This window comes from Lissotriton vulgaris, chromosome 2_1 (assembly GCF_964263255.1).
Source record: "Lissotriton vulgaris chromosome 2_1, aLisVul1.2, whole genome shotgun sequence".
NCBI lineage: Eukaryota > Metazoa > Chordata > Amphibia > Caudata > Salamandridae > Lissotriton > Lissotriton vulgaris.
The window spans coordinates 1,453,697,275-1,453,724,942 of NC_141687.1; the positions used below are offsets into that span (position 1 = coordinate 1,453,697,275).

The following is a 27,668-nucleotide window of genomic DNA, read 5'->3' on the forward strand; positions in this document are numbered from 1 at the left end:
GCCGAGTGTGTTCCCTGGTTAGAGTAGGCACTGAGGCGAGAATTATCGAGTCTTTTTTGACCCTGGTCCACGACCCTGCCACAACGGGAATTTAACCCTGGTCCCGGGCCGTTCTCTGCTTATGGGTCTGCCGCCTCTAACCAGTGAGCTACACCACTCCAAAGTGTTTGACACCTTACACGACATGCTTTAATAAAGCCAAACCAAAGTTAGCATTAACCTCGAGGATTATAATGCACTGAAGAGTATATGGTATGGCTATACCATAGAACAGCTATAAGGACATGGTTCCGAAAGCTGCAGAAGGGCTCAGCTCATGCTAGAGAACCCTCTCACATAAAACCAAGCACTCTGCCTTTAGTATTGTCAAGGCCTGCCATATGAGTGACCTATAGGTATATATGTGTCTATATATAAGGTTAGATATAGGTATACTATATCTAAGCAAGGGGTGATTACACCACCTTGCCCAAACTGAGTGATCAGCCTGTGGTGTCAGTTTGGATGGCCAGCCAGGGGTGGCATAATACATGCTGCAGCCCCTGGTAGGCCTTGGATGCACCTATGCCCTGGGTACCTATGGTACACTATACATGGGCTCACAAAGGTGACCCAATACCCAATCAGGCATGTACCTAAAGTACATAGAGTCCATTTTACATAGAGAGCAGATAGCCTGGGCCCCTGAATAGCAGGATCCCAGGCCAACAAATGGCCTAAACCAGCTAAACACTAGGAAAAAAGATGGGGTAACCATGTAGTCCGATATCCACCTTCCTACACTGGGTACCTGATTGGCAGGAGCCCAGGGCACACTCGGTCAAAGCACATCAGCAAGTCAGAAAAAAGTGGGGGTATACCATGCAAGAGGACACTTTCTCACACCCATTATTCCCTGCACAGTCAATTACATGTTCCCAGGGTTTTGTAGATGTAACGATAATATTTGGATAAGAGATTTATAAATTCAAACAACTCATTGTTGATTAAGGTGCTATGTGGGTTGGTCTAGCTTCATTTAAACTTACCATAGACAGTCGGATAGTGGCTTAAAATATTGCTTATTATGAAAAAGCTAATAGGTCTTGTAAACTGAAGCAAACACAAGGAGATGATGGACGGCGTACTCAAACTTTTCAGACACTCATTCCCAGTCACAGATCTGGGTTGAATCCATCATCGTTGCTAAGCTCACTTCCCCACCCCAGTTCAGACCTTGCCATATGCAAATCAGTCTTGACGCTATTCCTCATGCGAATAGTCCAACCCGAACTGCCTAGCTAGGCCTTCCCTGGACCGAAAGCAAGCATCCTGGGACCGGTTTCTGGGTAACACCCCATATCAGCCAGGCCAGCTTGAATCCAGTGGCAAAGTGAGCAAGGGATCCGTGACTGGACATACCCTGCCTACTTACGGTGAACAAAGCAAACACAAGGAGATTAATGCCGGAGCACTGAAACTTTTCAGACACTCTCCCCCAGTCACAGATCTGGGTTAAATCCCATGAGACACAGGATCAAGGCTGATTTGCCTATGTCTAGGTTTGAACTGGGGTGGCGAAGTGAGCTGAAGAACAATGATGGATTCAACTCCTATCTGTGACTGGGGGGCAAGTGACTGAAAAGTTTTAGTGCTCCGGCCATCATCTCCTTGTTTGTTTGTAAACTGGAGTAGGAAAGTTGCTGCTGCTGCTGCTTGGAGAAATGTTTCCATTTCTGACTTTTTAAAGGCTACTTCTAGGAGGATCAGTCCATACGTTAGCTAAGCATTGTCTCAACTTGCACTCCTAAACCGTTACTTTGGAGGCCAGGCTTCTCGTCCGTTGAGTCGCCCTAATTGTGCTTTTTAAGATGGTTTAGCATGCTACCCACATTTCTGGGGCACATTATTTGAAATACATATAATATGGTTGCATATTCCCTATTTCCATAAAACACACTGCTTAACAAAAACTAGACGTGATGGAATAGTTCATTCTGTCTTGCTGAGTTCTTAAAGGAGCTGAGACTAGTTTTACTATCGGTATTGTCTTTTATTTCTGTACCATTTCATGCTTTTTATTTTCTACTGCGTGTGCTTTTTAAGTGTTATTTTGTAGCGAAGTAAACTTGCTTTGTATTTTAACTAATTGGTTAAAAAAGTTCATAAATGTTGCCTTATTTGGGCATGATTATTATGTATTTGATGTGAACGGAAATGACCTTAATAAAACACTGTTCCAGATCTTGCACAAACGCGGAGGTTTTCTTTTAAGCGTATCCAAGAGAATACCGGTGGCAAAGAAACAGGATTACAAATATGTAACTTTTCCTTATTTTTCCCTCTTGTAGTCGAAGCAGAGTTTTAAGAAAATTGGAGACTACAGCACAGGTAGAACTTTTATCTTCTAATAATCTGCTTCATTATTACCCTTGATGTGATGATGGTTGTGCAATTTCATGTCTTTTTACATTTTATTTGGTGGAACTTTTGTTTTACCTTGTGAACAGTACCTGCATTCTCTTTCTTAGTCGATACGTTTTTAAGCTGCATAGACAACTGAATTGTCATTTTAAATGGTCCTGAGAAGTGTCTAGATTTGTACTTTTTTTTTTTTTTTTTTTTTTTTAAATCTGATCTACTCAGTTTTATTTTCTTCATTTCTACCATCTCCTGTATTCACGAATTGTTTTTCCACATATTTTTGTGGGTCACTTATTTGACTTCCCGCGGGTGCTGTAAGGATAAACATATTTTTAATTTGAACGTTCAAATATTGAAGTAAATCGTGTTTAATAACACTGGGGCTTCATCAACAAATAGTGTTCCCCCCACTGTTTCGTTCAGCAGTTCAGTGTTTATTAAGCTGTGTGTTATACTTGAGCTTTCTGGGTGACATTATTTTTCTATTTTTGTTCCCTTAAACAAAGAATACACAAGAATAGTATTCAAACAATGAAAATAGAAATTGTTTTCAAAAGCTTCTGCTCCTAATGTTAGCAGTGATACAGTAACTTCTGCCTCGTACAAGTTTATTGAGTGCATATGGGTCTGCACTTTTTCATCAGACTCCTCAGGTAGGTTGACGTATCTAGATCATTTGTTAATCTTTTGCTGGCTTTCAAAGTAAGGTGAGCCCAAAGTGTAGAGTCCATGGACCTCATATATTTCAGAATTTGTGGCTAGCTTCTACCATTATCACCTTTTCAACTGCCATTCAACAGTGCAAGTTTGATTACTAGGATTCCTGTGTAAATTCAAGATGACTGATCCATTTCTGCACAACACACCTACATGACATAGAGGATGTGGCGCAGTGAGCAGAACTGCCATCTTGAGATCCGGGTTCAAGTCTCTGCATCAGCTCAAACATTTTTGTGATTCATAGAAAATCACTTAATCCCCCCACGCCCATGGATATTTCCTGGATACCCTCACGAGTGATAAGCGGCGCTATATAAATCTCCAAACAACAACTACATGCCACTGCCAGCAAACGGTTTCTTACATTTAATGAACACACTTAACAGTGCTGTTGATAGGTCAATAGATTTACACAACATATTTTAGATGTTTAGCCGAACTCCTTCTCAGACCTCTTCCAACCTGGGACATGCCCAAATGATGTGTAGGAAAATGGCATTCTGCCACACCCCTTGAGACAGTTTGGGCAATCTACCATGCCAAAGCCTGCCAGCTACATCCTTGTGTACTATGTTTGTTGCAACTTCTATAATTGCAGCTGTTGGAGGCCTGTCTTAATTGCCACCTCCCTGGGGTATACCAGGGAACCCTCCCAATATTGATCTTCCACTGGACATGTCTCTCTCCCATTCACTCTAATTCATGTAGGTTCCCTGGGAAATTGATTACTCAGGTTTTTTTTTAAATTTGGAGGCAGATAGTTTACCCATACGCCCTAACAGTAATTATTTCTCCAGCAGGGAACTATTTGAGTGGATCTCACATCAATATATAGTTGTCTGAGGTTGAGATACCATAAGAATTAAGTCTGAGCCATGCTATATAGCATTTGTGGTTGGGTGAATGTTTTAACTTCAATTGATTCCGATAGATCTTTCAGGTTAGAGATTCCTAGTACTTGCACTTTGGGAAACCTTGATGTTTTCCCACATTTTTACTTGCTGACTTCACAAATGGGGATCTCCTCTGTGATTTTCTTTTACCACTCCATTATAGCCAAGGCATCTTTGTAGCAATAAACCACCAACAGTATGGGCTCGGATAGAGTAACTGGGACTTGAACTTGTATATCAGTCATGTAATCATCACGTTTGTTTTGATCCTCTGGGCATTTGTACTTCAGAGACCAACACTCTCAGTCAGTGACTGGTACCTTATTTGAGTAAATATTATTTACGCATATGTGGTGATGTTATCCCACCAGTCTAGGTGTGTATATTGCAGTCTCATGTGAAATTTTGTGCAGTGAGGTGTTCACAGAAGCGTCTAGGGTATCGCATTATAAGAGTTTTGCAGCATTTATAGGACTTTCAGGAGTGGGACCATTGATGTACTCAAATAGTTTTGGAGTTAACAGCATTGGATATAAAAAATGTCAAATGAAACATCATAAAGATTGCTGCCCCAGCATGCAGCTCTTTAAAGAACATCACTACATCACAAAGCAAAAAGAAAATGTGTATATATATATCCATTTATATATATCTCCATTTACACAATTCCAACAGGGACTGCCGATCCCACCAGGGGTGCATCCATTAAACGGGGATAATACCTGTTTGGTTCATGAAAACTACGATACACATTGGAGCACTCACTTGGTATTTTCAGGCTTTATTTAGTGCAGACTCGTTTGTGTTTTGCCTTCTGTGCAGTAAAGCCATTCAACACAATGCACAGCAATTGGTTCATTAAAACATGCAACAACTACTCATTGGTAAATAGATAGCAAGAACATTACCGTCCTTTTATTGGCTGTCAGTCACCATGTCGGAACAGAATCGTGTTGGCAATCCACAATGGTAATTCTAAATATTTGTGCCCAAATGCTCCACTATTCATCTTCCCTGTTGAGCTATATGTAATATTATTCATAGGAAAAACCAAAGGTTACAGGGACGTTATAGTTAGGCTGTCATTTCATTCCGACAAAACCAGTTGTTCTACTAAGCATATTCTAATTTGAGCCCCTTAATGCACTGCTGATGTCCCCTTCCATCACTCATTACATGGTCTGTGACATCACTGATGACATCATCCAGTGAGTGAGTGTTTCTTAAGTTTAAGAATTTTATATGTATATATATATATATATATATATATATATTACCGACTGGCGGTCGCCAGTAGGTAGTTATAGTTAGGATTGTTTTCTATAGGAAATCCGCAACATTCTATTGCGAATAACTTTGGCGCTGGTTGAGGAATCGGCCTGTAATTTTCCTTAAATTTGCTGCGCTCCTTCCCTGAAAGTTTGTGGGGGATTCGTCAAGCGGGGGCCGAGATAAAAGGGGGGCCCCAAAACGTGTTTTCCCCATGTAAATTTCCATAGGGCGGTTGGACACACTTTTAGCCCGAACGGCTGAATGGATTTCCACAAAACTTGGCAAAATTGTAAGGACTGGTAGGCCGATGTGCCTTTGCTATGTCTCAAGATATGTGCTCCAGTGGATTTTGAGTAATTTAGGTTCACAAAAATATATATATATGGGCGGAGCCTAACCACACATCTGATCTGATTGGCTGTCAGCACTTCATCCAAGAAGTGTTGGCATCCATCTTGGGACCAATATACATGATAGCACCTCATTAAAAAGCATTGTAGTTAATAGAGGGTTTTAGGACTTTAGTTACATTATAAATCATTTGTTGATGGTACCATACTCATTTTAGGAATTGTGGTGTGTTCTAAGGTGATTTTACCATGTGAAAAAGCCTTCTGCTGTGATATCATGAATCATGTTTGAAAGAAAACTAATAACTCGTGAATTTCCCACAGTGGTTTGGAAGGGGATCTATAAGCTAAACTGAAAGCATATTTTCTGTAAATTCACGTTATCTTTCTCAGTCATGTGAGAATGAAGTCTGACATTCTCAGTAAAACATGTACATCCAACAAGGACAGAGACTGTCAGTTGATTCCTTTGTGTTCTACTGCAGCCTCCTAGAGTGTTCTAAAGAACTAGAGCGCTAACAGTCCTACTTATTACAAAGGTATAGCACACCTGAAGCCATCGTGATGGGAATAAAGTGGTAACTCTTAAAACATTTAATTTAAAAAGGAACAAAATGAGGGGGTATATTATGCCATCGAAAGTATTATTAGTGCCGCAGAAAGAAAAATTAGGGCACATTTTGAGTGACTTCTCAAATCCTCTTCTATTTCATTAAAAAATTCTGACATGCAGTCTCCCAAGATGGCCACCAGAGACAAAAGAGCCCAAATGTAGCCCAAATATCACCCAGATGTAGCCCAATTATACCCCAATGACAGAATGTCCCAGAGTGTCCTAAAGAACAACTAGAGCGCTAACAGTCCTACTTATTACAAAGGTATGGCACACCTGAAGCTATCTTGATTGGAATATAGTGGTAACTCTTAAAATATTTAATTTAAAAAGGAACAAAATGAGGGGGTATATTTTGCCATAAAAAGTATGATTAGTGCTGCAGAAAGAAAAATTAGGGCACATTTTGAGTGACTTCTCAAATACTCTTCTATTTCATTAAAAAAATTCTGACATGCAGACTGTAACATGCACTTTGAATAACAGCAGCAGACTTCCCTGGTGAGCAGTAGCTTTACGACAGTGATCTAATGAGCAACTAGAGTGCTAACATTCAGAATTTATGGCAAATGTGTGACACATCTGAATGCCTTCTTGATGGAACCAAAGTAAACAAGCATTGAAAATGCAACAGATCTCGCCCTCGTTTAAGTTAAAGCCATTCTGTTTGTAATGAGGTGGCTTTTTAGCTTTGCTTTTATTAGTGTTTTTTAAACTTTCATGTAAATACCATGCATCTGTATGCATATATGTATGCATGCATTTATCTTTGTATTTATATAGATATACAGATTATATATGTTTATATATGTGTGTGTATATATATATATATATATATAAATATATATATATGTGTGTGTGCATGTAGAGAGAGGTAGAGGCGTAGAGAGGTAGCGGTAGAGACTAGTAGAGAGAGAAGTAGAGAGAGGTAGAGAGTGAGTAATAGAGTAGAGAGTGAGTAGAGAGTGAGTAGAGAGTGAGTAGTAGAGTGTGAGTAGTAGAGTGTGAGTAGTAGAGTGTGAGTAGTAGAGTGTGAGTAGTAGAGTGTGAGTAGTAGAGTGTGAGTAGTAGAGTGTGAGTAGTAGAGTGTGAGTAGTAGAGTGAGTAGTAGAGAGTAGTGGAGTAGGAGAGAGTAAGTAGTAGAGAGTAGTGGAGTAGGAGAGAGTAAGTAGTAGAGAGTAGTGGAGAATATTCTAAAGTTTGGCACAGCACCACTTGCACAATAAGTCCAATCAAATCATATCACTTAGAGTCCTTATTGAAGCGCTGAATCTTGGTGTATATTCAAATGCTTTTATTTTCCTTAAGTTTATGTACCACAGCCAGCCGAAATGTTTCGTTCTGTACAACAGAACTTCTTCAGGACGTTCTTATTTCCTTCGTTATGTTGGTATCCTGTTGTCATATAACTAGATATTTCTTCCAAATGTTATACGAGACGCAAGTACATTCTTATTCAAAGTGACTAGGTATCAATTTTACCCACACAATTCGGGCAGACTTGAGTAATTTATAGCATCCTCAAAGTCAGTCTTTCAAAAATTCCAAAGTATAGGACATGATAATCCAAATCCAAATGTTTCTCAAGAAAAGTCATTTTCAATCGTTCGGAATATCGGTGTTTGGGCAGATATGACCCAGGGACCTCCAGTATGCCAGGGGAATTAGTCCCCCCCTCTGCAAACGCGCCAGTGGCCTGCGTTTCAGAGAGGTGTAAAAAGGGGCATAGCCTCATTACACCTCTGTGCAATGCAGCCCCCTGGCGCATACTGGAGGTTCCAGGTGGGCTAGTTGGCCCCCAGGGACCCCTAGTATGCAAGGGGAATTAGTTCCCCCTCTTCAAACATGCACGGGGCTGCGTTGCAGAGGTGTAAAAAAGGGGGTGGCCTCATTACACCTCTCTGCAATGCAGCCCCCTGGTGCATACTGGAGCCTCCTTGTGGGCTAGTTGGCCCCCAGGGACCCCCCGTATGCAAGGGGAGTTAGTTTCCCCTCTGCAAACGCGGCAGGGGGCTGCGTTGCAGAGAGGTGTAACAAGGGGCATAGCCTCATTACACCTGCAATGCAGCCCCCTGGCGCATACTGGAGGTTCCAGGTGGGCTAGTTGGCCCCCAGGGGCCCCCAGTATGCAAGCGGAATTAGTTCCCCCTCTACAAACATGCACGGGGGCTGCGTTGCAGAGAGGTGTAAAAAGGGGCGTGGCTTCATTACACCTCTCTGCAATGCAGTCCCCTGGCGCATACTGGAGATTCCTGGTGGGCTTTCAGGTCTTATATAGTTAGGAATTAGCATTAAAAAAACCTTTGAAATTCACTGAAAAAACCGTAGGTTTCACACCAGTTATAGTGTAAAGGTCGATGGAAGAATAAATGTTTAAAGAAGTGTCTTAATGGATGTTTTAAAAAAAAATTGATTGGTTAACTGGCTTATTAAGTGTATCTTAGTGAATACATATATTAGCGAGTATTGTTTAAATATTTAATTGTTTGTATCAGTGTTTCACTTTGTGTATAAGTGGCTGCATGGGTTGGTGAGTAGCTACATGTGTGTGTATATGGGTTATTAGATTTTTTTTAGTATCAGTATGAGTGTCTGTTTGGTTTGGTGGGGGTGTTACTTAGCACATAGATGCATCAATGACTGACTGTATGTGTTTTGAAGACCGCATATGTGCAGGACTGTATGGGTGGATGAGTGTGTATATGTGTGTGTTAGTGAGTGAATGACTGTCTCACTAGTGTCTTTATTAGTAACTACATATGTTTTAATCTAGTATATGTGAGTATTGATGTATATAAGTGAGTATATGTGAGAGTGAGAGATTGAAAGAGTTCTGTTTAAATAAGTATGTGTTTCTATAAGTGATTGTTTAAGAGAGTAAGTATGTGTACGTTTCCTTAGAAGTAAGGTGGTAGTGTGTGTGTATAGCTTTATATGCAAATAAATGGATGTTCAGTAGTTTATTTGCATGTGTGAGTATGTGTGTGAGTAGCTTTTGGATGACTGTCGGTGTGTAACAGGATGTATAGGTGTTTCACTACATATGATGAGTGAATATATGTATGAGTGACTATATAGAACTGTTGGGAATGAGTGGATGTGTATATAGTTGGTGGTATTAATGAATTGGTTGTTGTAACTGGTATGGGTATCTTAATTTTTTTGAAAATTTTAGTTTCTATTTTTGAATATGTGTTTCAAGGGTTACATTACACTGAAAGGAGGTCTGTCACTCTGTCACAAGGATGGTGTCATCAGTGATGTCATGAGTGATGTCACTGACCATGTCATGAGTGATGTAATATGTGACGTCATCAGCAGTGCATTGCAGGCGCGCAAGTTATAGTGAGTCCAACTAACTATAACGTGGGAATTTCAATGGTTTTATGTCAGTAAAATGTCCAGCTAACTATAACTGGTGTCAAACCTATGGTTTTTTCAGGGAATATATATATATAATGTGTGTAGAGGTGTATTGAAGAATGAGTGGGTATATGAGTGTCTGTATGGATGATTTAGTGCGAACGTGACAGATTGTATAAGTAAGTGATTAAACCTGTCTTAGTGAATGTATGGGTGATTGAGTAATTTGGGTGAATATCTGTGTCAGTCTGTCAGTTGCTGTGTGGGTAGCTGCATGGGTTGGCGAGTAGATACAGGAGTGTCTATATGGGTTACTGATTAGTTGTCTGAGTACCTGTATGCGTGCCTGAGTGTCTGTGTGAGTGGTTGAGTGCCTCCCTACATGGACAATGAGTGTGTGAATCCCCGGGTGCTTGGGTTCATGAGTGCGCCTGTGGGGGACTGTATGGATGAGTGTTTGTATGGCTTTGTCGGTGAGTGAATAGATCTCAGTGGTAAATGGGTGAGTAACTGCATATGTGAGTGTTAAAGTATATAAGTGACTGTATGTGTGAGTGATTGTTAGAGTGGCTAAATGGGTGAGTGCGTGCTTGTGTCCGCAACTGTATGGAGAGTAAGTATTTGTTCGTTTCTGTATGAGTAGTGAGTGTGTGTTATGTATGAGTGAGCAAGTAGCTGTCTGATTGGGTGAGTGAGTAGGTGTGAGTAGCTCTATGGGTGACTGAGGGTGTATGAGTGACTGTATGGGTGTTGTGGTGGATATCTCATTACCTGTATTGGTGAGCGACTTGCAGTATGAGTGCCTGTATGGGAAAGTGAGTAGATGTGTATGTAGACATATCAATCAGTTAGTGGGTATGTACTAACTGGTATTGGTGTGCCGATAGTTTCAAGAATGATCATCTGAATTTTGGAGTGGGTGTATGATGGTTATAATAGGGTGTGTGTAGTTACATCACAGAACATGTGGATGATGCCATCAGTGATTTCATTTGAGATGTCATAAGTGATGTAATATGTGACTTCATCAGCAGTGCATTGCGGGGCTGCAAGTTATACTTAGCTTAGCTAACTATAGCAGCTGAATTTCTCTGGTAACTATTTTTTTTTTTGGTTCCAAAACCTTTATTTAACATACAGGTTATATACAACACGGCTTGGTTCCTACAACCGATAGTAGGCTGACAGCTTTATAATCAGTTACAAAAAAGGCACTTACGGGTACTGTAGAGTTAAGGCATAGTTACACAGCAAGTCGCCTACAACCACTACGGGCCGGCCGCGTCATCAATAACCTTTTGGTTTTGAGATTTTTACTCCACTCAATGTGGAACAGACATAAACAAAACTGGATCATTCCACTACCACACTCCCCACCCATTCAACACTACAGCATAGATTGATTTATAGTGCTGTTGTATCGTGGACATGATAGTCTTTGCATGTGGTACTGCACAGTGCCAATGGTAAGTAAGTCAATCATCATCATGTGCACTCAGGTAAGCAGTCAGATACATCCAATAGTCCTTTGGTCTAGATCTAGGTGGAAACATTTCTTCATAGGTACGTAATGTGTCTTGGCAGTAAGTCATATCCCTCAGCCACTGCTTGACTGTTGGCACATTTTGACTCCCCCCAGCACATTGAGATTCTGCGCTTGGCTAAGAGTAGGGCCACCGCACAGAACTTGCGCGCTCTGGGTTTCACTTTTCCCAATAACCCCAGGAGGCAACAGGGAATGGTGCATTCAAGATTGATCCCCACCATTTCAGACAGTATGGTCAAAACTTCCGACAAGTAGGCCTGTATTCTCGCACAGTGCCATGCCAAGTGGATAAAGTCAGCGTGATGATAGTTACATCTTTTGCATCGTGCATCGTCCCGTAAACCATACCTATGTAAGGAAACCAGGGTGTAATATGCCTGGTGTAGGTACTTAAAATGAATGATCCTTAAATTACCATTAGGCGTGAAGTTTGGTCAGCGTGCAAGTAACCTCCTAGTCCTGTTCTGTGAGGGAGTCTTCCAGCACAGAGTTCCAACGTTCCTGAGCTCTGGTGGCACTGTGTCCTATCTCTTTCTGTGCTGATGCATAAAGCAGAGACACTAAGTGATTCGTGTTAGGGGATGCTAGAATCAGCTGCAAGGTGTCCAAGGTAGGCGGTTCTTCGGGAAAGGTAGTATAGTGGTGTTTGATCGCCACTTTTAGTCTGTGGAATGTGAACTGAAACAGCAATGGGTTTTGTATGTAGGCTAAATCAAGTTCCGTGAGGAATGTCCCATCCTTGTACAAGTCACCCATTGAGACTAGTCCCACCTTGGACCTTAGTAGGCCCATACCCACCGGTTCAGCCGTCACTGAGAGTTCGGGATGATGGTGGAGTGGAAGAGCAGGGGCATAGAGCGGAAGTTTGTGTGCTAGTTGACGCAGTCTTTTCCATGCTGCATTCGTAGCATCTATGGTGTTAATGTCTCTGCTATGGAGTGGCGGTCTATCGTGTGTGATGATGGCGTCCAATGGGATAGGGTTAGCGTCTGCCTCCTCAACAGCTACATGAGTCAAATATGGAGTGTTATGGTACCAAAAAGTGGCGGATTGCGCTTGCGCACACAGGTAATATAATAAGAAATCCGGCACTCCCCATCCCCCTATGGAGTACGGCAATGTTAGTGTAGCTAGAGTGATGCGTGCTTGCCTACCCGCCCAGATCCGTTTTAAAACCATCGCAGTTATGCGCTTGAAAACTTCTTGCGGTGGTTGAATGGGGATATTACTGAAGAGGTAAAGGAGTTTGGGTAGAAGTACCATCTTAACTATCGCCATTCGTTCTGCCAGGGACAATGGGAGCTGAATCCACCATTTGATTTTGTCCTCCAGTGTGTCGATTACTGTGCCGTAATTCGTCCTAATGACTATTTCTGGGTCTCTGTGAAACCATATACCTAAGTAACGTATGGGGTCTGTTTGCCATTATAATGGGTATTCTACTGTATGTGGAAGTGTAGTGTCAGTGAGTGGGATTATTGAAGATTTTTCCCAATTTATCTGCAATCCCGAAAAACCTCCGAATTTAATGTATGTGCGTAAGAGTGGATCGAAGTTACTTGCGGAGTCGCGAACATACAGTAGCATATCATCCGCGTAGAGGTATATATGCAGGGGTCTGCTTGGGAACTGTAGTGCCAGATGATGACTCTTCTGCCGAACAATACAGGCCAGTGGTTCTAGGGCGAGGGCAAATAGTAGGGGGGATAGTGGGCATCCCTGTCTGGTTCCTCTACCTATATCGAACGCCTCAGATACATAGCCATTTATCCTAACTCTGGCCGTAGGTCTCATGTATAGCAGCTGGATCCATTGAATGAACATTCTTGGGAATCCCATTCTATGAAGTATGGTAATTAAATAGGACATTCAATAGAATCAAACGCCTTTGCCGCGTCCAGCATAACTGCTACAGCCTTTGTAGTCGGAGTCAGAAAGTGCGAGACCGCAAAAAGTGTCCTAGTATTGTGTGCTGTATTACGGGAAGGTATAAAACCCGACTAGTCCGGGAGGACCAAATTAGTCATGAGTGGTTGCAGTCGCACAGCGAGTATTTTAGCGAGAATTTTTGAGTCCACATTCAGCAAAGCGAGTGGGCAATATGAGTTACATCTATCTGAAAGAGACACGTTAGTGATAGGTTCCTTACCTTAGAATATCCCCAGGCGTCAGACTGGATCCGGAAATTTTTTGCGTTGCAGTACCCTTACGCGTCGGTAGGCGTCGTCTGCGGCTCCGCGTCCGTGGGCGCCGTGATGACGTCGTCGGAGTACTTAGACGCCGCCTCCGCGTGCTGACGTCAGTTCTTCTTTTTTACGCGCCAGCAGCGCAGATCTGGAAAAAGTGGTACCTTAGTCACTTTTTGATCACCCTTTTCGAGTCTTTGACTCCGATCGGTGCCGATAGGGAAATGCCTGGTTTCAAACCCTGTGAAGATTTCGATCGACTGATGTCGGTCACGGATCCTCACCGTCGGTGTCTCCACTGTCTCAGCGTAGACCACGACGACCAGGCCTGCCTCGACTGCCGGGCCCTTACTTCGAAAGCTAGACTGGAGCGGTCCCGTAAGCGACTCGAACTCCGGCAGTCGGCCCCGCGCCGAGAGAGGTCCCGGTCCGGACGGAGGTCGAGGGACCGGTCGCGGGAGCAGAGCCGTCAAAGCTCCAGGAGTCGACATCACTCCTCTGGGTCGAAGTCGTCAGGTAAGCACAAGAAGTTGAAGAGACACCATCGCTTTTCTGACTCCCCCCGACACTCGCGCGACGCGGCCGGGGGTTTGGGTGGCACCGCCCACGCGGCTCCGTTGGAGTCGCAGGCATCGCGTCCGGCTTCATACCCTCCGGTCCCTGGGCCTAACGCGACGCCGGGGGAGATCGAGCGGTTCCTCATGGCCATGAGGTCCCTCTCTCCCCTGACTGGTTTTGCGGCGCCTTGGGGCCAGCGGTCCCGTCTGGGGGTCCTAGCGGGTCGGGGGCTTCGGCCCCGACACCGTCGGGTGCTTCGGCTCCGCCGGCGTCGCAGCGCCCCGCTGGATCCGGTCCGGATCCGGGTCGTCGCCGGTGGACTCAACGACCTCCCCGGCGCCAATCCCACGGGTGTCACCCCCAGCGCCGTCCTCGGGCGGCGCAGACCCCGACGCCTCCCTCAACCCAGTTCCGGCGTCGGAACGGCGCCGCCCGGCGACGATTCAGACACCGTTTGGTGAGTTCACTTTCAATCAACCGACCCCATCCTTTACTGAACCTTTGTACCAGGTGATGGGTGATGAGGAGGATTGGGAGGGGTCTGAGGACCCTCTGACACGTGAGTGCCAGTCTTATGAGGACTGGGCAGTGGCGGTAAGACGCCACGCCTGGTTGAGGTCCGCCAACTTCTCGGCTGCTGTCCAGAACACACTTATGGACATGCTGTTCGATGGCCGTCACCTCTTTGGCGACAAGGCAGACCATGCGCTGGAGCGTTTTAAGGACTCAAGGGCTACGGCCAAGTCCTTGGGTCTCTCGGCCCCACGCCAGCAATCGGCTGCCTTTCACTCCTTTCGTGGCCACGGAAGGGGTGCGCCCACACGTGCTGCCAGCCACGCTCTACAGGGTAATACCCAACGCCGTGGCGGCCGTGGACACCGTCGTGGCGGTGGTAGGGGACAACGGCGAGGTCAGTCCACACCTTCCCCCGCAGCATCCGCCTCAAAACCCTCCTAGTCCGTGCTTTCAGGCCCATGTGACGCCAGTGGGTGGCAGGGTTCACCATCACCACTCCCACTGGTGCACAATCACGTCGGACAGGTGGGTGCCGCAAATCGTCCGAAGGGGCTACTCCCTCCCCTTCGAGGCAACTCCTCCAGCCATGCCACCACAGAACCACCGTGTATCGGGGGATCATTTGCGACTCCTGCAGGAGGAAGTTACGGCCCTCTTGGCCAACGGGGCCATCGAGCGCGTTCCTGGGCCAGAAGTAGGGTGTGGTTGCTACTCCCACTACTTTCTGGTACCCAAGAAGGGCAAAGTGGGCCTACGCCCTATCTTGGTCCTCCGGAACGTCAACGGCTTCCTCCGGAAGGTGAAGTTCAAGATGCTGACACTGGCTCAGGTCCTAGCTGCCCTGGACCCAGGAGACTGGATGGTAGCGTTGGACTTGCAGGATGCTTATTTCCACATCCCCGTCCTGCCGGCCCACTGGCGCTACCTGCGGTTCACGGTTGGCCAAGAGAACTTTCAGTATGCCGTGCTCCCCTTCGGCCTTACCAGCACCAAACGGGTGTTCACGAAGGTGATGGCGGTGGTCGCAGCTCATCTGCGCAGGCTAGGGGTTTCAGTCTTCCCCTACCTCGACGACTGGTTGTTGAAGGTAGGCTCGCCCCAGACAGTTGTCAGCCACCTCCAGACTACGGCGGATCTCCTGCACCAGCTGGGGTTCTCCATCAATGTGCCGAAGTCACACCTGTGCCCCTCTCAGAAGCTCCTCTTCATCGGAGCGGTTCTAGACTCGGCGCAGTTTCGGGTTTATCCGCCCGAACAGCGGATCCGGGATATTCAGGCTCTCATTCCACTCTTTCGGCCTTTATACCAGATCTTGGTCAGGTTGACGCTGCGGCTTCTGGGGCTGATGGCCTCCTGCATCCTTCTGGTGCATCACGCCAGGTGGCGGATGTGGGCTCTGCAGTGGGACCTGAAGTTTCAGTGGGCCCAGCATCGTGACGGATGCGTGGCTCCAGGGCTGGGGAGGCCGCATGGGAGAGGCGGAGATCAGAGGCCTCTGGTCTCCGGCGGAGTCCCGGCTCCATATCAACCTTTTGGAGCTGCAGGCGATTCGTCTAGCACTGAAGGCATTCCTCCCCTCTGTCCGAGGGAGTGTAGTGCAGGTGTTCACGGACAACACCACCGCCATGTGGTACTGCAACAAACAGGGCTGCCAGGAGGCTCTGCGCCTCTGGCAATGGCTGGAACATCAGGGCGTGACTCTGGTGGTTCAACACCTGGCAGATTCTCTGAACGCCAGTGCGGACGAACTCAGCTGCCGGTGCATGATGGATCATGAATGGCGTCTGAACTCGGACGTGGCGCAAGGTCTCTTTCTGCAGTGGGGAGAGCCTTGGTTAGATCTATTCGCCACCGAAGAGAACGCGCAATGTCATCAGTTCTGCGCGTTGGAGTTTCCAAGACGGCACTCGCTCGGAGACGCTTTTCGTCGCGAGTGGAGTTGCGGTCTGTTGTACGCCTTTCCGCCTATACCACTTCTGCCCAGAGTGCTGAAGAAGATCAAGCGAGACCGGGCCCAATTCATCCTTGTGGCTCCGGACTGGGCGCAAAGGTACTGGTATCCAGAGCTACTCAGTATGTCAGTCGATCCCCCGGTTCGTCTGCCTCGTCAGGAGGACCTTCTGTCGCAGCAGCAGGGGACGGTCTTCCACCCGAACCTGTCCAGTCTCCATTTCCATGCTTGGAGATTGAGCGGCGACAGTTGAGGCCATTTGACTTGCCTCCTGAAGTCTGTAACCTCATTCTGGCAGCCAGGCGTCCCTCCACAAAGTCGGTATACGCCTGCAGGTGGAACAGATTTGTGGCATGGTGCACAGCAAAGGCTGTGGATCCTCTCTCTGCCCTTCTTTCTGAGGTTCTTCTCTTCCTTCTTTCTATTGCCCAGCAGGGCCCTGCTCTGGGCACTATCAAGGGCTATCTTTCTGCCCTTTCAGCCTTCTTGAAGCTGCCTGATCAGCTATCTTTGTTCAAGTGCCCTATTGTAAATCGATTCCTAAAAGGCATCACACACACATTTCCACCTGTTCCGTTTGTGATGCCTCAGTGGGACTTGAACTTTGTACTTACATTTCTTTTTTTTTTTTGGAAACCTTTATTGCAACACTATGAAAGTACAAGTATGGGCCTACAGCCGCAGGGGCCGGCCGCTAGTCAGAAATGTAACCAAACATAGCACGGTTCAACACAGCTCATCAGCCGACAGCCCTGAGGTCCGGCAGCGATTCAGGATACAGTTTATCTTGGAGCGCAGGAGTAGGGTACAGAACATAATAAAGGTTTCATTTTATATTATAGAAATAGAAGGATCAGGTGCCATACAATAAAGCTAAAGGAGACTGGGGACAGGCCAAGAAACAGGATATTCGTCAGAAACAACACTATGAGGAACCCTGGCGCCAACACTTATATAGCGAAGTGAACAACAATACAGGAGACAGTTTCATAAGCGCCGGTTCCCAGACTTTCGATTAACCTAGGAAGCGTAAGCACTAAATTCCAGAACACAGTGTAATCAGAATAGTACACAGACAATACTGACCCGAGAGGAAAGAAAGGGAAGGGAGAAAAAGGCCATAGAAAATAAGAAAGGCAAAATAAAAAAAAAGTCCAACCCCCCACCCTGCACCCCTGCCGATGGCTATAGCCTAACCCCACTAGCAGCGTGCCTGTCTCCCTAAAAACTAAAACCCCTGAAAGAAGGGAAAGAAAGGAAAAGCGGAGGAGGGCCTAGTAGTACCTGCCCCCAGCCCCTTACTCCCCCTGCCAGAAACAGGCACCCCCTATCGCAAAGAGACGGATGTGGAGCCTTATGAGAGAAAATAGGGGGAACCATGACACACCGCCCAGCCTCTGAACTCAAATCATGATAAGTCGAACAGTCACAATACCATTTCAAACCGCCCCGAGTTGAGTAATCTCACCCCTGACCCTTCCGGACCAGCACATAAGCCCTTCCCAACGAGACCCAATGGGATACAAGCAAGCCATGGAGGAGAGGGAAGTCATCGAGAGACAATCCGTTACCACTTGCAGCAAGTGAGTCCACGGGAGCTTCAGGTGCAGAAAGCCTCCCTCTCCCGACAAGACAGTCACGGTGTTTCTTGCCCCGGGGTCGCAACGTTTCCAAAAAGGGGGGGGAGACGATCACCAGATGGAAAAAGGTCTACAACACAAGTCTCCGGGGGTAGGAAGCCATTCAATACCTCGAGAGTCAATAACAGTGGAAGGTGCAGTGGCATTCGCACGACCTCCAGGACACCATCTTCCAGGGCTACGTCCGGTGATTCCAATACTCTCATCCCCATGGGGTCCTCGCAGTGAGTTAAAATGGCCGCTGGTTGAATGGCTACAGATGGTAGTTCAAATAGTGGGGCAGGGTCAGGTACAATATGCAGAATCCCAGACAGACTTGCATCCATTTTATTCATGGAGACAGTCATTTGTGATTGAAGCGCCCAGAGTTCTGCCAGTAATGACCTCAGCGATGGCTCGGACACATTTCGATCCATGGTCTCACGCCCGAGACCGATCACAATCACCTTCCGAGTGAATTAGTGTCTCCGGGGGAGACAGACAGGGATCACAAGAGAGCAACGTGGACGGCAGCCCGTCGTTCCCCACAGCCGCGATCCTCCGGCTTAACGCCGCAGGCCGGGGCCCCGATCCGCCGAGCCCCGGAGGGAGCCGGCACCGGCACCGGGTCCACGGGACGGGAACCCCCGCCTGCCGTCAGTAGCAAGCAAGGTCACCTCTACATCAGTGCTGAGCAAAGAGAACAACCACTGCCAATTCCAGGCGCAAATGAAGCCTCCACTACGATCGACCGGACCCTGCCTGGGTCTCTCAGCCGTTGTTGTTGCACTACCACTCGGCCACGCAGATACTCGAGGCCCCGGCTTCACTGCTGGAGTAGGCCACAATCTTCAACATGGTGTAGCTCCATGAAACCGGCCGAGAAAAAATTCCCGGATTTCACCTTCGGAATGAGGAACTGTTCATGTACGCAGGGACTGGGCGTAAAATCAGGATATTGTGCAGGATCTTGCGGCGGGATATGGAGGTCGGCGGAGCCGGGAGCCTAAGCAGCCATCTTGTTTGCCGTCGTAGCTCCTCCCCCTGTACTTACATTTCTGATGTGCGCTCCCTTTGACCCACTTCACAACTGTCCTCTCCGCCTTCTTACACTGAAGACTGCTTTCCTGGTTGCCATCACCTCTGCCAGGAGAGTGAGTGAGCTCCAGGTCCTCTCTTGTACTCCTCCTTTCCTTTCTGTCCATCCGGACAAGGTTGTGTTGCGTACTAAACCATCTGTCCTGCCCAAGGTTGTCACAGCCTTCCACATCGGTCAGTCCATCACCTTGCCAACCTTCTTCCCGCCACCGCACCCCTCTAAAGAGGAAAAGCGGCTCCATCGTCTGGACCCAAAATGTGCGCTCTCATTCTACTTGGATCGCACACGCCAGTTCCGGGTGGATGACCAACTCTTTGTTGGTTACGTGGGCGCGAAGAAGGGAAAGGCGGTACACAAGAGGACCATCTCCTGGTGGATCATCTTGTGTATCCAGGCATGCTACTCCTTGGCTAGAAAGGAGCCCCCTGTTGGATTGCGGGCTCACTCCACCGAGCCACTGCGACAACAACTGCCCTGGGCCGGGGAGTGCCCTTGCAGGACATTTGCCAGGCAGCTACGTGGGCGTCGCTGCACACGTTTGCAAGACACTATTGCCTGGACAGTCGAGTCCGGAGGGATGGCTTCTTTGGCCGTTCCGTCCTCCAGGACTTTCTGGTGTGATTATTGGTTTGCAGACCCACCACCGGGGTTGGTATTGCTGGGGTATCTATTCTAAGGTAAGGAATCTATCACTAACGTGTCTCTTACAGATGCACAAGTTACTACTTGTGTAACGATATATCTGTAAGAGACATTAGTTAGTGATCGACTCCTTACCGACCCACCCATCCTCCCCGTTCTGCGAACTGATATCTAGGGTTAAGGTCTTCCCCTTTCAGGGCCCTAGTTTCAATGGCACCAGTGTTGGTTATTAACACGGCTCAGCGCTTCTGGCGCAGAAAAGCTGTGGCTAGGAACTGACGTCAGCACACGGAGGCGGCGTCTAAGTACTCCGACGTCATCACGGCGCCCACGACGAAGGACGCGGAGCCGCAGACGACGCCTACCGACGCGCAAGGGTACTGCTACGCAAAAAAATTCCGGATCCAGTCTGACGCCTGGGGATATTCTAAGGTAAGGAATCTATCACTAACTAATGTCTCTTACAGATATATTGTTACACAAGTAGTAACTTGTGCTTCAGGGTCTTTGTCTGGTTTGAGAAACGCTACGATCAGTGCTTCCCGCAATGTAGACGGCAGTATCTAGGCTTCATGTGAGGCCCCAAACATGGCCACAAGTCGAGGTGCTAGCAGATCTTTGTATGTTTTATAGAATTCGCAGGTGAAGGCGTCAGGGCCAGGAGCTTTGCCATTCGGTAGTGATTGGATCACCTCCGTCACCTCCTATACTGTGATCGGCATGGATAGATATTGCCTCTGTGCATCAGAGAGCCACGCAATGGCAATGTCTTCCAGATACTGGAGCGTTTCATGTTGTGTGGCCACTGGTCGCGATTGGTATAAGTCCCCGTAATTTTGGGCATAGCAGCTTAAAATACTCATGGAGTCTGTGTGCAGTCTACCGTCATCCCCTCTAATCTGCGTTACGGTGTTAGTTGCGCGGCCAGCACAAATTTTGGACGCAAGTATTCGCCCGGACGTCCTCCCTCTCCATATGTCATGGCTGTATGTCGTTTAGTTAGATATTTGACCTCGTCCTGTGCCAATGATTGGTGTTCAGTTAGTGCGGTTCGTATTTCACTAAGTGTAGTGGGCAGAGGAGTTACTTCATACTGATGTTCTAGCATACTGAGTTTGGATTCGCACCGGGTCAGTCGTGTTCTGATGTCACGCAGTGTCCCCGTCGTTGTGCTTATACAGACACCACGTATTGTGGCTTTGAATGCCTCCCATAGCAAGCCTGCGTCATCAGTGGATTCATCATTTAATTGAAAGTATTCCCTAATTGCCCTTTCAATTGTGTCTGCATAGACTGAGTCGGTAAGTGCTGTTGCATTGAACCTCCAACTGTACGGTGGCGGTGTATAGTTAGGAATTTGTAGGGGCAGCTTAATGGGGTTGTGGTCTGAGAGAGTTTTTGGCATATGTGGGATTACTCTTGTCCATAACAGCAGATCATCCGACCCCAACCAGTAATCTATGCGCGACCAGCTGCCGAATGCCGCCGATGTATGTGTCGCTTCTTTAACTCCCGGATTACGGGCTCTCCATATGTCTGTGATACGCAGATATACCAGCATTTCAAGAAGTTTGGCGCGAGCCTGTGTGTGGTGCTCCGTTGTGTTACCTGATCTGTCCAACCCATCATCAAGTGCTATGTTGAAATCACCATCCCATAGTAATGTTTGATCATCCTCAGAGTGCAGCTGCTGCCATATCTCATGATAAAAATCAGGAGCATCATTTTATCGGGCCGTATGCGTTAACCAGTGTCAATGGAAGAGCTCGTAACCTGCCTTTGAGAATAATGTAGCGGCCATATGTGTCCAGTTTTGCCGTGTCAATTCTGAAATTTGTACCTTTTTTACCAGGATGTCGACCCCTCAAGGGTATGTTTAATATTTAGAACTATGAATGGATTCTGCCCACCTCCCTCCCACCTGGGTATGTGAGTGTGGAGCTTCGTGCGTCTCCTGATACATAACATTATCAATGTGCCACCTATCTAGACATGCGAATATCTGACATATCTTTTTTGGATTGGTGTATCCTCTAATATTCCAAGTAAGGAAGTTCAAAGCTTGTGCAGCTAGCGGAGCCTCAACCATCTAGTCTCATACTGTGAATCATGAACGTTAACTTTCTAATCTAGGGAGTGTCTCCATATATGAAAGAATATACAGCGCATGTAGGCACCCTCTAAATAACAACAATCATGCATCAGTTGGATGTAGGCAGTGCATCTCAAGCAGTCAGATCCATGAACTAAAGCAATAATACCAAAGCCACAACAGTAGCCCAATCCTGCTGATGACATACCCCAATTGAACAGTTCAACATCATAAACAATTCGTGGGGATCTCCCATAGGGGGGTCCGCCTAGGCTGCACATCTCCATCCGAACTGTCGGATGTGGACGGACTACGTTATCTAAACGCAACCTCAATACAACATCTTGCTAGGGCTAGGCAGCATGCATCCATGCGTTGTATAGAGATCTGTTTCAACAGTTAGTGAAGTGAACAACTCTGAGTTCCGTGTATGATGCAGCATGTCGGTATAATGCATATTCAATGTGTATCTAAAATAGACTGTCTGCTTTGCTAGGTGCATTGACGGTGGAGTGCGTCATGGCATAATACACATAAGTATATAAAACAGGAATCCGAACAAGTAGCGTTTGCCAGGTGTCGCCACCTGGATGTGTCGCAATTCATAAACAGGCAGTCCATGATTCCAGGGAGCTGTTCCACCCTGTGTCAGCCTACCACATCCCTTCAAACAAAGCCTTGGAGATCATAGTTGCTGTGCAACAAGGACTTATTTGCAAGTGCAGTTAGACAGGGGGGCAGTCTTAGCCGCGTCAGGACCACATGACAGTATCTAGTCCGCGCCACTCCCCCGGACTCAGTATTAGGGCATGGATATGTGTAGTAGCGTAAGTACTGCTGCAGAAGTTGACAGAGATACATCTTCAGCTGTGTGGTGTATCCGATGTTAGATTTGCTCACATCTTAGTGTAGAGCAGATATGGGAGTAAGTGGAATCAGATTTGAGGTCCAATATTGCCCAATGGTTCCGATCCCTGTCTCATTGTTCATTAAACATGGCAGTGGCAAAGGCCAGCTATACTCTCCCATCTCCCGTAGTGTCCAGCTTGGGCCCAGCACTGCCCTCTAGCAAAATCTGTAACCAGGGGGATTCATCCCTACCAAGTATGATGCAGTTATGTGTGGGATCTTAGCCTGCTACAGGCATTGCAGAGTCCCCAGTGTATCAAGATAGTTCGTATCCAGGCATGTGTATACAATCGTAGGTACCATCTAAGCCTTGGTATGTTAAAACGTGGACTTACCGCCAATGGGGCGCTGATCGCAAAGTAGGTCAGTGTTCACATCAGCCAATTCAGATCTTACCATGTCGGCCTGGGACACCCATGAGCATCAGCCCCAACGCCCGAGTTAAAATTCGTAGCAGCTCATTATTCTCGTCGTTTTCTTGTTCCTGTCCCCCCTCTGTTCTTCCGGTTGGTTACAAAGGTTTTGATTAAGTCGTTCGCTGCCTTGGGTGTTGAGAGCACTGTCGATTTGCCATCGCATGTCACTTCAAGCCACGCTGGATATAACATGTCGTATTCCACCTTCAGGTCGCGTAGTTTTGCCTTAGCTGGATTGAATTCTCTGTGGGCCTGTTGTACCTCCATCGTGTAATCCGGATAAAACTCCAGTCGGTTGTTCTGGAAGGAGAGATCTTTGTGCTCACGTGCCAGTCTCAGAATCTCGTCTGTCGCGATAATTCAATATGCGCGCTACTATTGGTCTCGGTGGCGTTCCCGCCTTGGATCTTATGACTTCCAGTAGCTTTTCAAAACAGGTGCATTTAGATGTGCTCGTATGTGCTTCATCCTCCACTGCCGAAATTCTGGTTTCAGCCTCATCCAGCCGTTCGCCATGCTTGTCCATCTTTGCCGCCATATTATCGACTCTACATGTGAGGTGGTCCAACTTTCCGTGTTTGTCCTGGAGACTGGATTGGATGGCTTTGAGAATAGATTCCATCCCTTTCGTCGCGCCTGCCTCTGCCTCTGTATCCGAAGGCGATGTAGGCACTTGCGTAGTCCTGCGCTGTTCAAAGGTAATCTTTGGCTGTTGCTTGTCCGGTTTCCCCATCTTGGAATGGTGGTCTTCGCCGGGGTTCAGCAGTTAGGTACACCACTGTATAGCACGTTAATAATATCGGGGTGTGAGCTCTGTGGCGAATTTACCAGGTGGGCGTCCGAGCTGTGCGTTCACCAGCGACGTTGCCTAGTTTCTCCGGATGGGTAGCGTGTGATCCCTCGTTGTTAGTTAGATTCAGGGCTCAGGTTGAATCGGCACAGAGAGGTTGCAGCGAGGCAATTCCCTAGCGTCCACAGAATCCTCAAAAGCGGCGATGGTTTCACAATAATGGGCATAGGGGCGTGTTTTTGCTGCGCGTTGCCAGGGGCGTTGAACTGTAATACCGCATATGCCGCAACAAATACCCCTGCCTCACGTGCCCAGTCATATGCAGCGTACCACACAGTAGTACCCGCTAAGGTGTCCACCCCGCCACCCGGTGTTCCAACGGAGTGGCGGCTCAGTTTCCTCCGAAGACAACCCCCCCCCCCTGGCATGACTGGGATCGCGGGGGGATGAGAACGGTTGTGACACCAACCAATCTGTGTTATCAGCGCAGCCCTCACAGCAGCGTCAGGATGTGGCGTGATTTTATACCAATGACCATGTGTAGGGCTGCCAGTCTCCTAGTATTTCCTTGCCTGCTTTACAGTGTTCACATCGCTCACATGTCATTTGAGATGTCATCAGTGATGTCATCAGTGATGTCACTGACCATGTCATGAATGATGTAATATGTGACATCATCTGCAGTGGATTGCGGGTGCGCGATATATAGTTAGTGCAACTAACTATATATGCGAATTTCAATGGTTTTGTGTGAGTAAAATAAGGTTTTGTAAATGCTAATTCCTAACTATATATGGTCTATAACCCATGGTTTTTTCAGTGAATTTTCAAGGTTTTGTAAATGCTAATTCCTTACTATATATGGTCTATAACCTATGGTTTTTTCAGTGAATATATATATATATATATATATATATATATTCACTGAAAAAACCATAGGTTTCACACCAGTTATAGTTAGCTGGACATTTTACTGACATAAAACCATTGAAATTCCCACGTTATAGTTAGTTGGATTCACTATAACTTGCGCGCCTGCAATGCACTGCTGATGACGTCACATATTACATCACTCATGACCTGGTCAGTGACATCACTGATGACACCATCCAGTGAATGTGTGTCTTTCTGAAAAATAAATGTTTTATATATGTATTTGTAAAGGTCGATGGACGAATACATGTTTAAATAAGTGTGTAAATTAAAGTTTTTTAAATAAAATACTGATTGGTTAACTGGCTTATAAAGTGTATCTTAGTGAATACATATATTAGCGAGTAATTTTTAAATATTTAAATACATGTATCAGTGTTTCACTTTGTGTATAAGTGGCTGCATGGGTTGGTGACTGACTCACTGTTTGTATATGTTTTGAAGACCGCATATATGCAGGACTGTATGGGTGGATGAGTGTGTATATGTGTGTGTTAGTGAGTGAATGCCTGCCTCACTAGTGTCTTTATGAGTAACTACATATGTTTTAATCTAGTATATGTGAGTATTGATGTATATAAGTGAGTATATATGAGAGTGAGAGATTGAAAGAGTTCCTATTTAAATAAGTATGTGTTTCTTTAAGTGATTGTTTAAGAGAGTAAGTATGTGTACGTTTCCTGAGAAGTAAGGTGGTAGTGTGTGTATAGCTGTATATGCAAATAAATGGATGTTCAATAGTTTATTTGCATGTGTGAGTATGTGTGTGAGTAACTTTTGGATGACTGTCGGTGTGTAACAGGATGTATATGTGTATCACTACATATGATGAGTGAGTATATGTATGAGTGAGTATATAGAACTGTTGCTGAATGAGAGGATGTGTATATAGATGGTGGAATTACTGAATTTGTTGCAACTGGTATGGGCATCTCCATTTTTTTGAAAATTTTAGTTTCTATTTTTGAATATGTGTTTCAAGGGTTACATTACGCTGAAAGGAGGTCTGTCAGTCTGTCACAAGGATGGTGTCATCAGTGATGTCATGAGTGATGTCACTGACCATGTCATGAGTGATGTAATATGTGACGTCATCAGCAGTGCATTGCAGGGGCGCAAGTTATAGTGAGTCCAACTAACTATAACGTGGGAATTTCAATGGTTTATGTCAGTAAAATGTCCAGCTAACTATAACTGGTGTGAAACCTATGGTTTTTTTCAGTGAATTTAATAGGTTTTTTAAATGCTAATTCCTAACTATAACTGGTGTGAAACCTATGGTTTTTTCAGTGAATTTAATAGGTTTTTTAAATGCTAATTCCTAACTATAACTGGTGTGAAACTTTAGTTTTTTTCAGTGAATTTCAAAGGTTTTTTAATAGCAAATTTCTATAGCTATGAAATGTTATAGTTTTTTTATAATGAATCCTATAATGTATATTTATGTATTACTATTTTTTTTATGTATATTCATGTTTTGTTTTTTTTTTTTTTTTGCCCTGGAGCGCTCCCGGTGCGCGTCCCGGTGAGCGCACCGGAAAGCGCAGTCTTGCGGCGCGCCCCAGTGAGCGTCCCGGTAGCGCTTTTGCCGTGAACGAAAACATCATCGTGACGTATCGCGTAGCCGCGTCCGCGTGATACGCACGGCGTAAACGCACCTGGAAGCACCCACGCGCATACGAACGCGCTACGTAAGCGCCGCCGGGCGCGCACCGGGGCGCGTAGCGTAAGCGCATCGGGTCATTTGACCTGAAAATAACACTTTTCATTGGTTCAGAACAGTTTTGGTTTCCTAATGATGAAAGCCCGGCTCATGTGACCTGAAAATAACACTTTTCATTGGTTCAGAACAGTTTTGTTTTCCAAATGATGGAAGCCCCCAACTTTTTTCCTCATTCTCACTTTATTCTTTGAGTGAGGAAAACCTGATTCTATTGATAGAGAAATGGCTACAGTAGCAGCAGCTGGAGCATCTGCACCACCACCACCACAAGGACCACCACAACATCACATTGGTTGTGAAGAAGAAGAGGAGAAGAGGAGAGAAGGCAGTTCCTGCCTGAAGACAATCACCCCCATATAAACCTAAGGAGCACTTTATATGGGAGTTTTTTAAAATCCCAAGGGGTGCAAAAAAAATTAATGCTGCAAAGGTGACCTGTCTCATCTGTGGCGCTTAACTTTCCAGGGGGAACCCTGCAAAAAAATATTAATTTGGGAATCACACAATGCTTTGCCACATGCAGTGAAAGCACCCCAATAACTATTCTGCAGCAGAGGTCAGAGAACTGACCAGAAACCCTCCCCAATCTTCTCCGAGCACCTCTAAACAACACACTCCATCGGGTCCTGAAACTAGAGAGATGGTCACGTGCATCCAACGCCAGTTTGGAGAATACAAGATTACTTGTATATTTTGTGGAACTACCATTTCTTATGAGGAGCAGAGCATCAAACTCATAAACCGTGCTGGAGACAACCACCGGTGCCGAAAAAAGCCTTAATTTTTTCCTGTTTTTTTTTTTGCTCCAGTTGAGCTGTTTACAATTCCCTGTTTTTTGTTTGTCCCCATAAAAAATACAAAAAAAATATAAAACTGTTCATAAAAGCCAAAAAAAAGTATAATGTTCCAAAAAACAAATATAAAACAACAAAAAGAATTTTAAAAAACCTGTTCTTTTTAGAACTACCTCCAATTTATAATGGCTACATTTCTTTAAAAGTCTGTCATTCTTTTTTCCCCATGGTACGCTCCTCGGTACGCATACCGGGCGCCCCCCCGCGCAAATCGAAAAAA

The 27,668-nt window shown here is 46.0% G+C and overlaps 1 protein-coding gene across 4 annotated transcripts in view; it reads left to right on the top strand.

Moving 5' to 3' along the window:
- Nucleotides 1-27,668, top strand: part of LOC147732747 (ATP-dependent RNA helicase DDX25-like) — a 1,983,894-nt gene that overhangs the window by 245,506 nt on the left and 1,710,720 nt on the right. For all 4 annotated transcript variants that reach the window (XM_086957315.1, XM_086957316.1, XM_086957313.1 and 1 more), the window contains exon 2: nt 2,331-2,370. In XM_086957315.1, the coding sequence (XP_086813441.1) occupies nt 2,331-2,370 (40 nt within the window). The remainder of the gene's footprint in view (nt 1-2,330; nt 2,371-27,668) is intronic.